We start from the raw sequence: 16,099 nt of genomic DNA on the forward strand, positions 1-16,099 counted from the left end.
AGGCTTAAGCATCTTACATCTTCCCGGTAGATGGGAATTTTTCATTTTGATTTTTCATTTACTTCAAAAAGTTAATGGCATCTCTTAGTATTTAGCTTTTGAAATATAATTGCGCGCACTAAATTTACGGGGTTCAGGAAGTAGAGTTGATACTATCCTAATGAGCGTAATACCTGAAAAAATATGGACTAAGATGTCAATATCATTCTATGTACTTTGAGTAACCCTCTTCATGTATTGTACCTTCCAGGTGCATAATACCAATAGTCCTTGCTTAATGACTGGTCGCTAAGCGATTGAAGTTACAGCAGACCCCTGTAAGCTGCTTACAACCTGGTCCTGAAACTAGAGCTGCTGCAGCATCCCTCCAGTCATTTGCCTTTACAACCGATTGCAGGGACACTGACGGGCTCCCCCTATTTAATTCACCCCCAGCAGATCCCCACAGGGCTTGGGTCTCTTCCCCACCCCCACATCAAGCACCGCACATTTACCTTTTGAAGATATCCAGAGTTCTGTGTGATTTGGGTAGCCATATGGCAGGATTCCAGAAGTGGCCACCATTTTTTCGAGCAGCCTTCTAGTCGCTTGTTTGAGTTGGTAGTTTCTTGATTGGGATATTGTTTACCACTTGACAAACAACAGTAAACAACAATCAAGGAACCATCAAGAAGAAAGCAACACTCCCACCCGCCCTTCCAGGCATGCCATTTATATATAAACCAAGAGCAACCCCACTCCTTTCTAGCACTGATAATGTCATCTAGTTAGGTAATGAAATGTCTGCAAGGAAACAACCAAGCTCAGAGAGTACCAAGCACCCCACACACCCCAAACCTCCTGGACAAGAAAAGTGAGGATTTTTTTTTTCTAAACACAAACTTGAAGCACCTAGTGCTAGTGTATATTAATTGTAGGTGAATGTAATACACATTTTGTAGCAATCATATTTATAGATCGAGTTTCCTCTATTTTACTTCTCTCATTTTCCTACTTAGAAAAGGAAAATAAGGCCCCAAAAGAAGATTTCTGTAATAATGGAAAATTAAATGTTTGTTTCTGTATATAACTTGCTCCAATAAAATAATTACAATACTGTTTCAGTTTGTTCTTTTTAACATACCAGCACGCACTTAACTTTTTAAAAGAAACTAATGAGATTATTAGGTTATAAGAGAATGCAAGAGAAACAAGCACTAAGCGTCAAGGTTATGTTGACTCATAAAAGTAGAAAACTTTGAACTTCACTAACCTCTCCCTTATGTAATTGTCATACAATATTGTTAATATAGAGGAAAAATGAACGTAGGAATGTAGCACATTTGCTTTGTCACAGAGAAGGCATTTATTTACATACAATACTTTTATTTACATATATTTCTATGTATCCAGCTTCCAAGACTCCGGGTAGCTTACTATACAAAAATAACCAACAGATTCCATACAATCTTACAATCAACCTACATAACAGTAACTTATTAAAAATACCTCCCTTTTTACAACCCTATAGTCCCGTAATTTGGGGTAGAGTCAGGGCAACTGAATGGAGCTGAGCGTTTACTGGCCAGATGCCCTTCCTGACGCTTTGCAGAGTTCGCAGATTTCTTTGTCCCTACAGGATAAAAATCAGAGAAACAAATGCACCCTTGCTTATCTCATCCACATACTGTCTTTGTTCTAGCATTGAAATGGCTTGCTAACTTAGAATTTGTTTTTCAAAAATGGCTGTGCCCTTATATTTATTCCTTCCACACCCATTCTGAGGAAAGTTAAGCTGAGGATAACCAGCCCAAAGTCACCAATAAAACTTCTGTGAGCGAAGTAGACCCAGAAGATGAGTATCACTATTTAAAGTCCAATAACCTTAACTAGCATACCATACTGGCTTTTTTTCTATGGAGTTTCTCAATCCAGGTCATGGTTGTCCCAAAGGTGCTTTTCCAAAAGGCAACTGAACTTGCTTTTTTTTTCAGTTCTGAAGAAGAACTAAAGAAGCTTCTTGGATGAAAAGCGAAATGTTTTCAAGGAAAAAAACTGGTTGCCTCTTGGAAAAGCACATTTGGAACATGCTGGCTTTCACAAATCCTCATAAGAGCCCTCCAACCTTTGTGCAGGCTTACCTCTAAGTTGGTCTAAGCTGAAGTATTATCCACTGACCAACAACGCAATCTCTGAGAACACTAATTCGCCATAGAAAAGTCTTGGGAAGCTCAGCCACCTCCTGGTTGCCCTGAGGTGCCCTCTCTCATTTGGCCAAGGGGCTCTTCTTTGACTGCTGGAGACACCAAATCCTCACTAAGCTACCTGATTCCTGTTGCTCTAGGTCAGAGGTAGGGAACCTTGGCTCTTTTATGACTTGCGGACTTCAACTCTCAGAATTCCTGAGCCAGCATGGCTGTTCAGGAATTCTGGGTATTGAAGTCCACAAGTCATAAAAAAGCAAGGTTCCCTACCCCTGCCTTAGGTATTCCTCCTCTCCACAAAGCATGGCTTCTTTGCCCCCCTACCCCATATGTCAATTTAGAGCCATGATGACAATGGTTAGATTGCAATATTGCAGGCTAATTCCACTGACTGCCGGCAGTTCAATTCTCACCGGCTCAAGCTTGACTCAGCCTTCCATCCTTCAGATGTGGATAAAATAAGGACCCAGATTGTTGGGGACAATATGCTGACTCTGCAAACCGCTTAGAGAGGGCTGTAAGGAACTGTGAAGCAGTCTAGAAGTCCAAGTGCTACTGCTATTTGTTGTTAATTGCGAAGTCGTGTCTCACCCATCGCGACCCCATGGACAACGTTCCTCCAGGTCTTCCTGTCTGCCATCTTCTGGAGTCCATTTAAGCTCACGCCTACTGCTTCAGTGACTCCATCCAGCCACCTCATTCTCTGTCGTCCCATTCTTCTATTGCCCTCAATATTTCCCAGCATTAGGCCCTTCTCCAGTGAGTCCTTCCTTCTCATTAGGTGGCCAAAGTATTTGAGTTTCAACTTCAGGATTTTCATGGATTACTGCCTAAATTTTGCAACGAGAAGCTCATGATCTGAGCCACAGTCAGCTCCTGGTCTTGTTTTTACTGACTGTATAGAGCTTCTCCATCTTTGGCTGCAGAGCACATAGTCAATCTGATTTCTGTGTTGACCGTCTGGTGATGTCCATGTGTAGAGCTGTCTCTTGGGTTGTTGGAAAAGACTGCTATTTAGTTACTGCTATTTAGAAGCAAGCAAAAACAACCGTGAAGGCCGCGATTTTCCCAAGCGAATGTTCTCCTTTTCTGGAGGTGTGGAGGAAACCCTGACAACGCATTTGCACTATAAAGGATCTATCGTTTGCTTTACAGGGTTACTTTGTTTTTGTTCATTCATTGGTGCATTTATAAGCTGCCTTTCCTCTCAAAAGTTCAAGGCTGACTATGCGGGTGTACCCTCACTTCATTAATCGCGCAACAATCATTTTGGCAGTCGTTTGGTCTGAAAGACTCCAAGCCACCCGAGGGCGTTCGTAGCCTCCCGGTACTCCCACCCCCACCCAACTACATTGCACCGGCTCCCGCTTTTGGTCTTCAAGTGCCCAGAGCCGCTGCAGTCAGGCTTTAGTTTCCCCCTAAAACTGAGCACGTTTGCTTGGCTTGGGGAGAAAGCTTTGCCACGTTTAGGGTTCTGTCGTCCAGCTCGCCTCCCAAACTGCAGTCCAGTTGAGGATTTGGAAGTCAGAAGAAAAAGCTTGCAAGGATGTTCGTCGGCTCCCCTTCAACGGCCAGCGAGGCACTTCCACTCTCCCTCCGAAGCTGTTTCGAGGAAGGTCAAAAGCGACGGCTTATAGGGTTGCCAGGTCTGCTTCCAAAAAATAGCGGACAAGCGGGGGGGGTGGTTAAGTAGTAAAAAAAGTAGACTGTACAGCTTTAGATTACGTACCATTTCATCATAAAGCTTTTGAATAAAAAAAAATGTCCACTATTTTGTGAAAAAAAAATAGTGAACATAATGTGAAAAAAGTGGACTGTCCACTCAAATAGTGGACACCTGGCAACCCTAACGGCTTAAAGTTTCAAATTTAGCAGAAATGGCCAAGATTTCCGCTTATGTGAAGGATTACTCACAAGAAAGATATATTTTGGTTTGGAGAAGATGGATAGATTATATTGAGAGTAAATATGGTACTAAAAAGTTTCATTTGGTTTTTGAGTAAATTTTAGAGTGTTAATGTAGTTTATATTTATAATTATTAATATGATGTTGTAATTATTGTGTTTAATATGTTTGTTTAAAAGAGAGTTAAAGGATGTTATAGATTTGTTAATCTAATAGTTGATTAATGTNAGGAATGTAGCACATTTGCTTTGTCACAGAGAAGGCATTTATTTACATACAATACTTTTATTTACATATATTTCTATGTATCCAGCTTCCAAGACTCCGGGTAGCTTACTATACAAAAATAACCAACAGATTCCATACAATCTTACAATCAACCTACATAACAGTAACTTATTAAAAATACCTCCCTTTTTACAACCCTGTAGTCCCTTAATTTGGGGTAGAGTCAGGGCAACTGAATGGAGCTGAGCGTTTACTGGCCAGATGCTCTTCCTGACGCTTTGCGGAGTTCACAGATTTCTTTGTCCCTACAGGATAAAAATCAGAGAAACATAATCTATGGCATTCCTAAATGCACCCTTGCCTATCTCATCCACATACTGTCTTTGTTCCAACACTGAAATGGCTTGCTAACTTAGAATTTGTTTTTAAAAAATGGCTGTGCCCTTATATTTATTCCTTCCACACCCATCCTGAGGACAGTTAAGCTGAGGGTGACCAGCCCAAAGTCACCAATGAAACTTCTGTGAGTGAAGTAGACCCAGATGAGTGTCGCTATTTAAAGTCCAATAACCTTAACTAGCATACCATACTGGCTTTTTTTCTATGGAGTTTCTCAATCCAGGTCGTGGTTGTCCCAAAGGTGCTTTTCCAAAAGGCAACTGAACTTGCTTTTTTTTTCAGTTCTGAAGAAGAACTAAAGAAGCTTCTTGGATGAAAAGAGAAATGTTTTCAAGGGAAAAAACTGGTTGCCTCTTGGAAAAGCACATTTGGACCATGCTGGCTTCCACAAATCCTCATAAGAGAGCCCTCCAACCTTTGTGCAGGCTTACCTCTGAGCTGGTCTAAGCTGAAGTATTATCCATTGACCAACAAGGCAATCTCTGAGAACACTAATTCGCCATAGAGGAGTCTCGGGAAGCTCAGCCACCTCCGGGTTGCCCTGAGCTGCCCTCTCTCATTTGGCTAAGGGCTCTGCTTTGACTGCTGGAAACAAGAGATCCTCACTAAGCTACCTGGGTGATTCCTGTTGCCCTAGGTCAGGGGTAGGGAACCTTGGCTCTTTTATGACTTGTGGACTTCAACTCCCAGAATTCCTGAGCCAGCATGGCTGGTTCAGGAATTCTGGATATTGAAGTCCACAAGTCATAAAAAAGCAAGGTTCCCTACCCCTGCCCTAAGTCTTCACAAAGCATGGCTCCTTTGCCCCCCTCCCCCATATGTCAGTTTAGAGCCATGATGACACAGTGGTTAGATTGCAATATTGCAGGCTAATTCTGCTGAGTGCCGGCAGTTCGATTCTCACCGGCTCAAGCTTGACTCAGCCTGCCATCCTTCAGATGTGGATAAAATAAGGACCTAGATTGTTGGGGACAATATGCAGACTCTGCAAACCTCTTAGAGAGGGCTGTAAGGAACTGAAGCAGTATATAAGTCCCAGTGCTACTGCTATTTGTTGTTAATTGCAAAGTCATGTCCGACCCATCGTGACCCCATGGACAACATTCCTCCAGGTCTTCCTGTCCTCTGCTATCTTCTGGAGTCCATTTAAGCTCATGCCTACTGCTTTAGTGACTCCATCCAGCCACCTCATTCTCTGTCGTCCCCTTCTTCTATTGCCCTCAATCTTTCCCAGCATTAGGCCCTTCTCCAGTGAGTCCTTCCTTCTCATTAGGTGGCCAAAGTATTTGAGTTTCAACTTCAGGATCTTCATGGATTACTGCCTAAATTTTGCAACCATGATCTGAGCCACAGTCAGCTCCTGGTCTTGTTTTTACTGATTGTATAGAGCTTTTCCATCTTTGGCTGCAGAGCACATAGGCAATCTGATTTCTGTGTTGACCGTCTGGTGATGTCCATGTGTAAAGCTGCCTCTTGGGTTGTTGGAAAAGAGTGCTATTCAGCTACTGCTATTTAGAAGCAAGCAAAAACAACCGTGAAGGCTGCGATTTTCCCAAGCGAATGTTCTCCTTTTCTGGAGGTGTGGAGAAAACCCTGACAACGCATTTGCATTATAAAGGATCTATGGTTTGCTTTACAGGGTTACTTTGTTTTTATTCATTCATTGGTGCATTTATAAGCTGCCTTTCTTCTCAAAAGTTCAAGGCTGACTATGCGGATGTATCTAGGGTTGCCAGGTCTGCTTCCAAAAAATAGCGGACAAGCGGGGGGGGGGGGGGTTAAGTAGTAAAAAAAGTAGACTGTACAGCTTTAGATTACGTACCATTTCATCATAAAGCTTTTGAGTAAAAAAAATGTCCACTATTTTGTGAAAAAAAATAGTGAACATAATGTGAAAAAAGCGGACTGTCCACTCAAATAGTGGACACCTGGCAACTGTATCCTCACTTCATTAATCGCAAAACAATCATTTTGGCAGTAGTTTGGCCTGAAAGACTCCAAGCCACCCGAGGGCGTTCGTAGCCTCCCGGTACACCCACCCCCACCCAACTACATTGCACCGGCTCCCGCTTTTGGTCTTCAAGTGCCCAGAGCCGCTGCAGTCAGGCTTTAGTTTCCCCCTAAAACTGAGCACGTTTGCTTGGCTTGGGGAGAAAGCTTTGCCACGTTTAGGGTTCTGTCGTCCAGCTCGCCTCCCAAACTGCAGTCCAGTTGAGGATTTGGAGGTCAGAAGAAAAAGCTTGCAAAGATGTTCGTCGGCTCCCCTTCGACGGCCAGCGAGGCACTTCCACTCTCCCTCCGAAGCTGTTTCGAGGAAGGTCAAAAGCGGCGGAAAGTCTCCTCCCCGGAACTGGAGGCTGAGTCGAAACGAGAAACGGCCAAGGCCCATTGGCAGGCGGGAGCCCGGAGGTGGAGCCGCCCTCTGCAGAGCCAACCCGCCGCTCCTTCACTCTGGGTGCCCGGGAGGCCGTCGTAGCGCATGGAGGGCTGGGCCAGGAGCTCGCTATGGGGGGCCAGGCGGCTGTGGGCTCCCCACGCCCACATGACGCGAAGCCGGGTGGTCTGTGGGCGCCTCCTGAATCTCCGGCCGTTATCGGGTGAGTCCAAGACTTTTTCCTCGCCTCTGACCCGAGTGGGCCGGCCTCGGCTGCCTGAGCTGCAACTGAGCAAACTGGGGGGAGATTTGGGTTGCTGGCCTTTAGGTCGCGAAGATTTTCTGAGTAGAATGAAAAAAAATGCCCTCTTTTCTTTGGCGGCCTTTCCCGAGTTTACGCCACCCTTGGGGGGATTGCGGGTGCCGACGTTCGTCTTGTCTAGAAGCATCAGGTGGGAAGGCTATCCGAGGTATAGAGTTAGGTGTTGGTCTGATTGTCTGCCTTTGGGATCAGTATCGAATTGTGGCTTGAAATAAACCTTCCTCCTGCCCCCCCTCCCTTTAAAAATCTAACATATACTGCATCTGTTGCATTTCTGCCTATTTGGTCATTTTTGTCTGCTTCTTAGCCATTGTATTCCTAGGTAAAAGTTATGCAGATCCACTGGTATTTGCAAACCCTCTTTTTACGTAACGTCGTTGTATTGGTTGAAATATGCATTTCCCAATTACTTCCGACCTTGAAATACAACAATAATAATGATATACAGAATGTGGGATTTCCCAAAATGTGAACAATTTAATTTTTTAGTTGCAGTCGTAGACAGGCAAAAATAATGAAACTGTCATACAGAATTAAATTCTTACATGCTAGTGATGGTAACACAAAAAGAATGGAGGCCATTATTGCATTTTCAAATGAAGAAAAAGGTTCTTACTTGTAAATATGGTCAGTCAGTCAAAATAATTCAGAAGAGTATTTGGACTGGCTGACCATGTTTAGCAGGTAAGAATTTAATCCAAGTCCTGCCTGTCTTTTAGACCTCATATAATCCTGTGATTAATGTCTTCTGTCAAAGCTAAATCTTAAGAGCAGAGAGGTATTTATCCTGCTCAGTCAGTGGTAGAGATACATAATAAATGAAATAGATTAAGAGAGATAAAACACATTTGCCTTTAGGCTTTGGATATGTCTTTTCACATCATTAATCTGTACATCACTAGTTGATTAATTTTGTACATACACCTACATACTTACATATGTATATAATACATTTGTAAATAAATACATAATTTTAATATTAGAAATGAGGGTGAGTGAGGTGGAACTTGACCAAGAATACTGCCCACTGTAGAAACAAACATGTATTTGTGACGTTAGATGTAATGTTAGGTTTCAATAATTTTTGTTTAAAAATGCATTTAAAATGTAAACTGAAAATAAAAATGGAATTCATGTAAAGCAATGCCTTATGTATTATTGAGATAATCACTTCGTAGTACACATATTTAAATCAAGAGTTCCTGAATCCAGTATTCTAAAAATGGAATTCCATTCACTCTCCTGTCTCCTCTCTATATATCCTGTAAACATCTCAGCAGATTTCAGGGATGAATGGGAAATTGGGGAAATGAGGAATCTGGTTTGCTAATGGATTTTAGTCAACCAATATATATTATTGGAATTAGTCTGTGATCACAAACAAATTTATTACGGCTTTGGCAAATGTGCCCTTAAAAAAATATGTTTCTTATAATCACTCTTTGGAAGACCTGTAAGTTAAAAGTTTTGCTTTTTATCAGGGAATCACAAAAGTCAACTTCATCGGATATTTCAAGAATCGTTTTGTATTAAAGTACAGTCAAATTATGGTGAACTTGTAAATTTGACTAAAGTGAGAAACAAAATGTAAGTATAGTATTTTGATTTACTGGTAATTATTCATAATTATATTTATGGAAAATATACTTCATAATAAATTATCATTTGTAAGAACATTCTAATAAGAATGGCAATTCAAGTTCTTTTTTATATAATGTTCATAAGTGGGAAATTATAGTGCACTAAACTAATGCCCTCTGGATGCATCGGGACTTCCAGTTTTGGTCACCAATGATGTAAAAAAAGATGCTGAAACTCTAGAAAGAGTGCAAAGATGCTCAAGGGACTGGAGGCTAAAACATATAAAGAACGGTTGCAGGAATTGGGTATGCCTAGTTTAATGAAAAGAAGGAAGAGAGGGGACATAATAGCAGTGTTCCAATATCTTAGGGGCTGCCACAAAGAAGTGGGGGGGCACCTTATTCTCCAAAGCACCTGAAGGCAGGATTAGAAGCAATGGATGGAAACTAATTAAGGAGAGAAACAATCTAGAACTAAGGAGAAATTTCCTGACAGTTAGAACAATCAGTGGAACGACTTGTCACCAGAAGTTGTGGGTGTTCCATCACTGGAGATTTTTAAGAAGAGATTGGACAACCATTTATCTGAAATGGTATAGGGTTTCCTGCTTGAGCAGGGGGTTGGACTAGATCAGGGGTGTCAAACTCGCAATGTCACATGACGTGTCATGACGTATCATGACTTTTTTGCCATTGCCGGCATTGAGGTAGGCGCAGTTTTGTTATGATGCATCCAGCCCGCAGGCTGGCAGTTTGAAACCCCTGGACTAGATAGAAGACCTCCAAGGTCCCTCTTGTTATTCTGTTAACTTGAAGTCTCACATCTTCCAACAAACTAAGCATCACAGTAGATAAAGATTACCTCCCCTGCATATGGATTGCATATAGCATACGGATTCAAAGTTCCAATATCTGGAATGTGTCATAATTATGTATTACATAATATGTTATATACTTGTTATAATCACGTATAACATAATGTTATAGATACTATGAGCAGGACTTTAAAAAGTGTTTGGCTAGGCCTAACCAAAATACCATCTAACCCAAAAGAAGTTGGGTAGATGCTTTTTTGATGTTCAAAAACAGAATATGAAAGTCCCCAGTTGTGCCTACTGGTATTCCAACTCATATTAATCATTTCTTGAATATAGAGATTCCATTTATCTAACTTTAAGATTTAATTCTAGTTTGTTTGCATCCTTTAAATTATTTAAGACAATGTATGTCACCACCTATTTTAACACTACATGTATTAATTCATTATAGAGTGCCTGAAATATTTCCTTTTGTCAGTCAGTGGAACTATAGTTCCAAAATGCTATTTGAAAGAGAAGCTTATCTTTTGCTGTTTCCATTCTCTCATTCATATTTTTTTATGTATTAGTGTTCTGTTATTCTAAAATAAAAGCCCCAAATGCCTCAGCATTTTCTCAGACATCACTTCCATGCATACAACTGAACATTGGTTTCGGCTGCATTTCTGAATTTATCTACTTCTATTTTTTGATAAGAATGAAACTAAATATTGAAAACTGTATACTGTATTGGTTTGACAAATCCATGTTTTCTGCAAACAAAGTTACTTGTTACATTTTTCAATCATTTTTGCTAATTGTGTTTGACCTGACAAAACTTTTGTTTAGGACATTTACAGATCAACCATACAGCACTTGGCAAACAGTAGATCCAGAAGAACTTAGAAGATTCCAACGGCTGGCACACAAATGGTGGGATGAGGATGGAGACTATGCAGCCCTGCATTCTATGAATGATATCAGAGTGCCTTTTATTAGGTAAATTTTTAAAATACGTTAACATTTTCAAGCTTTTGCTAGGAATTTGAAATTAGTAAGAATTATCCACTTTCAAAATTGAATCATAGCCTTAGTTAGCACTGTTTAGTTAAACCTTGTGTGGATCCAAAACTGTAAAGTACAGTGCATATAAAAATTTACACACTCCTGTTAAAATGCCGGGTTTTTGAGATGTGAAAAAAAATCAAACCAAAATAAATCACTTCAGAAGTTTTTTTTTCACCTTTAATATAAGTTGTACAATTTAACTGAAAAACAAACTGAAATTTTGTAGGGGAAAAAATAAAAATAAAACTCTGACAATTACATGGTTGCATAAATGTGCACACCCTTAAACCAATACTCTGTTGAAGCACCTTTTGGTTTTATGACAGCATTCAGTCGACCAGCATGGCACATCTTGCCTTGAGAATCTTTGCCCATTCTTCCTTGCACAAGTGCTCCAAATCTGTCAGATTGTATGAGGGCATTTCCTGCGCACAGCCCTTTTCAGGTCACCCCATAAATTTTCAACTGGAGTCAAGTCTGAACTCTGGCTGGGCCATTCCAAAAGTTTGATCATCTTCTGGTGAAGACATTCCTTTTTTGTTCGTTTGGAGGTATGCTTTGGGTACTTACGTTGAAAGATGAAATTCTTCTTCCTCTTCAGGAAGACCTTTTAGCAGAGGTCTGTAGGTTTTGTGCCAAAATTGAGTGATTGGAACTATTCCTAATTCCCTCCACCTTAACTAAAGTCCCAGTTCCAGCTGACGAAAAGCAGCCCTGAAGCATAATGCTGCCACCATCGTGCTTCACTGTGGGCATGGTGTACTTTTGGTGATGCACAGTGTACTTTTTGCACCAAACATACTTATTGGAATTATGGCCAAAAGATCTCATCAGACCGGAACACATTTTCCCACATGCTTTTGTGAGATTTGATGTAGGTTTCTGCAAAATGTATCTGGGCTTGGATGTTTTTCTTTATAAGAAAAGACTTCCATCTTGCACCCTACCCCACAGCCCATACATACAAAGAATATGTTGTCCCATGTAGTACATGATCAGTATTTGCTAGAAATTCCTGCAGCTCCTTTAATGTTGCTGTAGATCATTTGGCAGCCCCTGGGAGGAGTTTTTCATCAATTTTGGAGGGACACCCAGTTCTTGGTAATGTCATTGTTGTGTCATATTTTCTCCACTTGTTGATGTCTGTCTTCACTGTGTTCTATGGTATATCCAATGCTTTGGAAAGCTTTTTGTAACCTTCTCCTGACTGATACCTTCCAACAATGAGATTGCATTGATACTTTGTAAGCTCTTTGCAGACCAGGCCTTTTGCTGTAAGAGTAAATGTCAGACAAATCCTACTAGAACAGCTGAACTTTATATGGGCTTGATCAGAGTCACTTTAACTGATGGCAGGTGTATACCGACTACTATTTAACATCAGTTTGAATGTGATTGGTTAATTCTGAACACAGCCACATCCCTATTTATAAGAGGATGTGCACACATATGCAACCATGTTATTGTATGTTTTTATTTTTTCCCTGAGAAGATTAAAGTTTGTTTTAAATGAATTGTACAGCCTACATGTTATATGAAAGGTGGAAAAAATTCTGAAGTGATTTACCTTGTTCTGATTTTTTTTTATATCTCAAAAGCCTGCCATTTTAATAGGGATATGTTGACTTTATATCTAGTGTATAATTAATGGTAAATTAAACAAGTAGTACACTTCTCTCTGTATATCTACTGAGAAGTCAGTCCCTGAATTTTACCATCACCATTTGCAAGACAGTGACAATATTAATTAAGGAATATTTTGATCAATTACAGCTATATTTTTGAGTAAATGTTGCTTCTGGAGGTGTGTGGTGATAAATATTGTAACAGTGTATGTTGAAAACAAAGTTGTTGATAATAAATTGATTTTTCTCTTTATGACACTTTAAAAGAATAAAATATTACAGCTGTGGTAATATGCACAAGTATTATTTGTTTTAATTAAATCATACTTGTTTTCTATTTTGTATAAGAGATACTATATTGAATCTGAGAAATGACCATCAGCCAGGAAGCCCACTCTTTAACATGAAGATCCTAGATGTTGGCTGCGGTGGTGGACTACTAACTGAGGTAGCAATTGCACATTTGATGATGATGAATGTCATTCTCTTCTGCCTTTAATTAATAGGAGGAAACGCCAAGCTTTTTAATAATTTTTTTTATTTCTTTAAAAACTCTGTTCAGCTAAGGTTAACTCTCCTTGAAAGCACAAAGACATTTGCTTTCAGCATCATGGGAATTGCTGTCATATTTTACCCAGATTAGGGTTACCCACATTTTACCCAGATGTTGAGACTCTAGAAAGAGTACAGAGAAGAGCAACAAAGATGATGAGGGGACTGGAGGCTAAACATATAAGGAACGGTTGCTGGAATTGGGTATGTCTAGTTTAATGAAGAGAAGGACGAGGGGGGACATGATAGCAGTGTTCCAATATCTCAGGGGCTGCCACAAAGAAGAGGGAGTCAAGCTATTTTCCAAGGTGCCTGAAGGCACGACAAGAAGCAACAGATGAAACTAATCAAGGAGAGAAGCGACCTAGAACTAAGGAGAAACTTCCTGACAGTTAGAACAATTAACCAGTGGAACAACCTGCCTCCAGAAGCGGTGAATGCTCCAACACTGGAAGTTTTTAAGAAGAGATTGTCCGAAATGGTATAGGGCAGTGATGGCAAACCTTTTAGAGACCGAGTGCCCAAACTGCAACCAAAAACCCACTTATGTATTATCTGGTGCCGGGTGGGTGTGTCCAATTGGGTGGGCGTGGCCCATTGGGTGGACGTGGCTGTGGTGGTAACGGTAGACTGGGTGAGACTAAAAACTTCAATCAATCAGTTCCAACTTTGCGAGATCTTTTTTTTCCTGCGAGAAGTTGAAATTGATTGAACCTTTTCTTTTTTGCACACGGCAGCGGAGGCCTAAAGCGAAAACGTTTTATAAAACCCAGCTGAACGGCTAGGACTGGGGTGACGGCGCGCGTGCCCACAGAGAGGGCCCTGCGTGCCACCTGTGGCACGCGTGCCATAGGTTCGCCACCACGGGTATAGGGTTTCCTGCCTGAGCAGGGAGTTGGACTAGATGACCTCCATGGTCCCTTCCAACTTTATTATTATTATTATAAGTAGCTAGTAAGAAACAGGCTACATGTTTTATATTGCCATTTAGGGCAGGAAACCTGATCTTTACCAGCCAGCAAAAAACTTCATCAGGGGGCGGGATAGCTGGTTTCCCCATTGCTGATTAAAGAGAGAACTCCACCATCTGCAGTGGGTTATTAAGATAGAAAGGAACTAAGGCAAATGTAAGGGGACTGAATATGTCTGTGCTTGTGAAGATGTGCGGGCATTAGAATGACTTTATACACATGTGTGATTCCTAACTCAGAAATTGTGCATCTCTTGGCCATAAAATGTTTTCCAAACACTACAGCATGAAATATTGGCTTTAAATCCTTCTGCTTTATTGAAATTTCCACCACATTTGCCATTACTCCATTTGAGTGATTTTAAATTACAGTTTTGGGCAAATGGCACGTTTTTTCCCCCCGAAACCTTTAAAAAAAACTTTAATTATAATTATATTTGTCTCATTTAATCAGTTACAAAATAAGAGACAGAATTAGTCTAAGGCAAAAGAAAAGGTAACTGTTAACAGGTCTAAGAAACATTTTTGGGTAGCCAATATTTTACGACAGGGCTTTTCAACCTTTTCACCCATTGTACCACATTTAGGATATGGCAACATCCGAGTACCACCAGTCGCCTAGCAAGGTGTCAAAAACTTGATGACCAAAAAAAAAAAAAAAAAGGAAAAAAGTGATAAAGTACAGGTAGTCCTCGACTTACAACAGTTCGCTTAGTGACTGTTCAAAGTTACAATGGCACTGAAAAAAGTGCCCTCCAAGCCATAGCCGAGCAAGACACCTGCCTGCCCACCTGGCGGCGCTCTTCCTCCTGTCTGAGGTTTCCATTGTTGTGAGCATTTCTTTTGAGGATAGGCAGTGGGGGTGGGGTGGGGGCTGTTTGGTTTTTATTCCCCCACCCCGTGTGCTGGGTGGTTGCAGCAGATTTTGGTTACTTCACATGACCCTGGGACACTGTGACCGTCATAAATATGAATCAGTTGCCAAGCATCTGAATGTAAATCACAAGACCCTGGAGATGCTGCAACATTCCAGCTGATCAGCGCTTCTGGGCTCAGCAGAAGCACCAGGATCAGCGCCGAGCTCCAGCTGGAACCTGGCGCTGATCCTGGCGCTTCCACTGAGCCCTGACAGCCCCGAAGAAGCGCCGATCAGCTGGAAAGCGGCACTGATCCTGGTGCTTCCGCTGAGCCCTGACAGCCCTGCAGCTCCAGCCATCTCTCGCTCAGGCTTGTGCGGTGCTGCCACCGGTTCAGCTCATTCCCCTCCCCCGTGACTTTTTTAGGACGTTCGCGTACCACCTGCCAGGTGCCAATGTACCACAGGTGGTACCCGTACCACTGGTTGAAAAGCCCTGTTTTAGGATACCCAACTTCAGGATAATCAACTAAAAAGTTCCATAATGAAACGTTAGGATTCATGTTTTATTGCAATATTTATTTTTAGAGGGCAAGGAAGCATTAGCATTAAGCTTAAGTAACTTTAGTTATATTTGAAGGTGATACGAAGTTTTTTTCATAGTTTAATATAGGAGAAAATGACATATTTATGATATTAGCCCTTAGCTAGACTGGGAGCTTCAGTTACTGGAATTGATCCTTTGGAAGACAGCATCCGGACAGCGGAACTGCATAAATCATTTGATCCAGCCCTTACCAAAAGGATTCAGTACAGAGCCTGTGCACTAGAAGATATTGTGGAAGAGGGATCAGAAAAATTTGACATAGTTGTTGCTTCTGAAGTAGTAGAACATGTGGCTGACGTTGAAAAGTTCATCAAATGCTTTGGTGAAGTATTAAAAGTAAGTTTAAAAAATGATAAAGTAGATCTCAGTGCTATATTTTTTTTTACTATAAAGATCGGGTTTTTTGCATTTATGTTTCTTTTTACTTTAGTCTCTCATTGCTCCAAGGTAAAATTTTGTTCATAATATATTCTGATTATCTAGACTGAACACAGTCAGAATCTTCATATTATTCCCTTTCCATTCCGAAAATATTGATCTAGGCAATCTAAATGGTGAATAAATATGAATTTTATTCATTTATTTTATTTTGTACGTTATTCAATTTTTCCCTAGGGATTTGGGCAAAGAGC

The 16,099-nt window shown here is 40.9% G+C and overlaps 1 protein-coding gene across 1 annotated transcript; it reads left to right on the forward strand.

Moving 5' to 3' along the window:
- Nucleotides 1-7,198: 7,198 nt before the first annotated feature.
- Nucleotides 7,199-15,803, forward strand: LOC107291197 (ubiquinone biosynthesis O-methyltransferase, mitochondrial-like; the record flags this gene model as incomplete). Its single annotated transcript, XM_015820167.2, has 5 exons — nt 7,199-7,313; nt 8,894-8,999; nt 10,639-10,788; nt 12,831-12,930; nt 15,561-15,803. Coding segments are annotated over exons 1-5 (654 nt in total), but the record flags the coding sequence as incomplete, so codon positions are not given.
- Between the last annotated feature and the right edge of the window lie 296 nt (nt 15,804-16,099).

Source organism: Protobothrops mucrosquamatus, unplaced genomic scaffold (genome assembly GCF_001527695.2).
Source record: "Protobothrops mucrosquamatus isolate PMUCROS unplaced genomic scaffold, P.Mucros_1.0 scaffold1078, whole genome shotgun sequence".
NCBI classification, from domain to species: Eukaryota; Metazoa; Chordata; class Lepidosauria; order Squamata; family Viperidae; genus Protobothrops; species Protobothrops mucrosquamatus.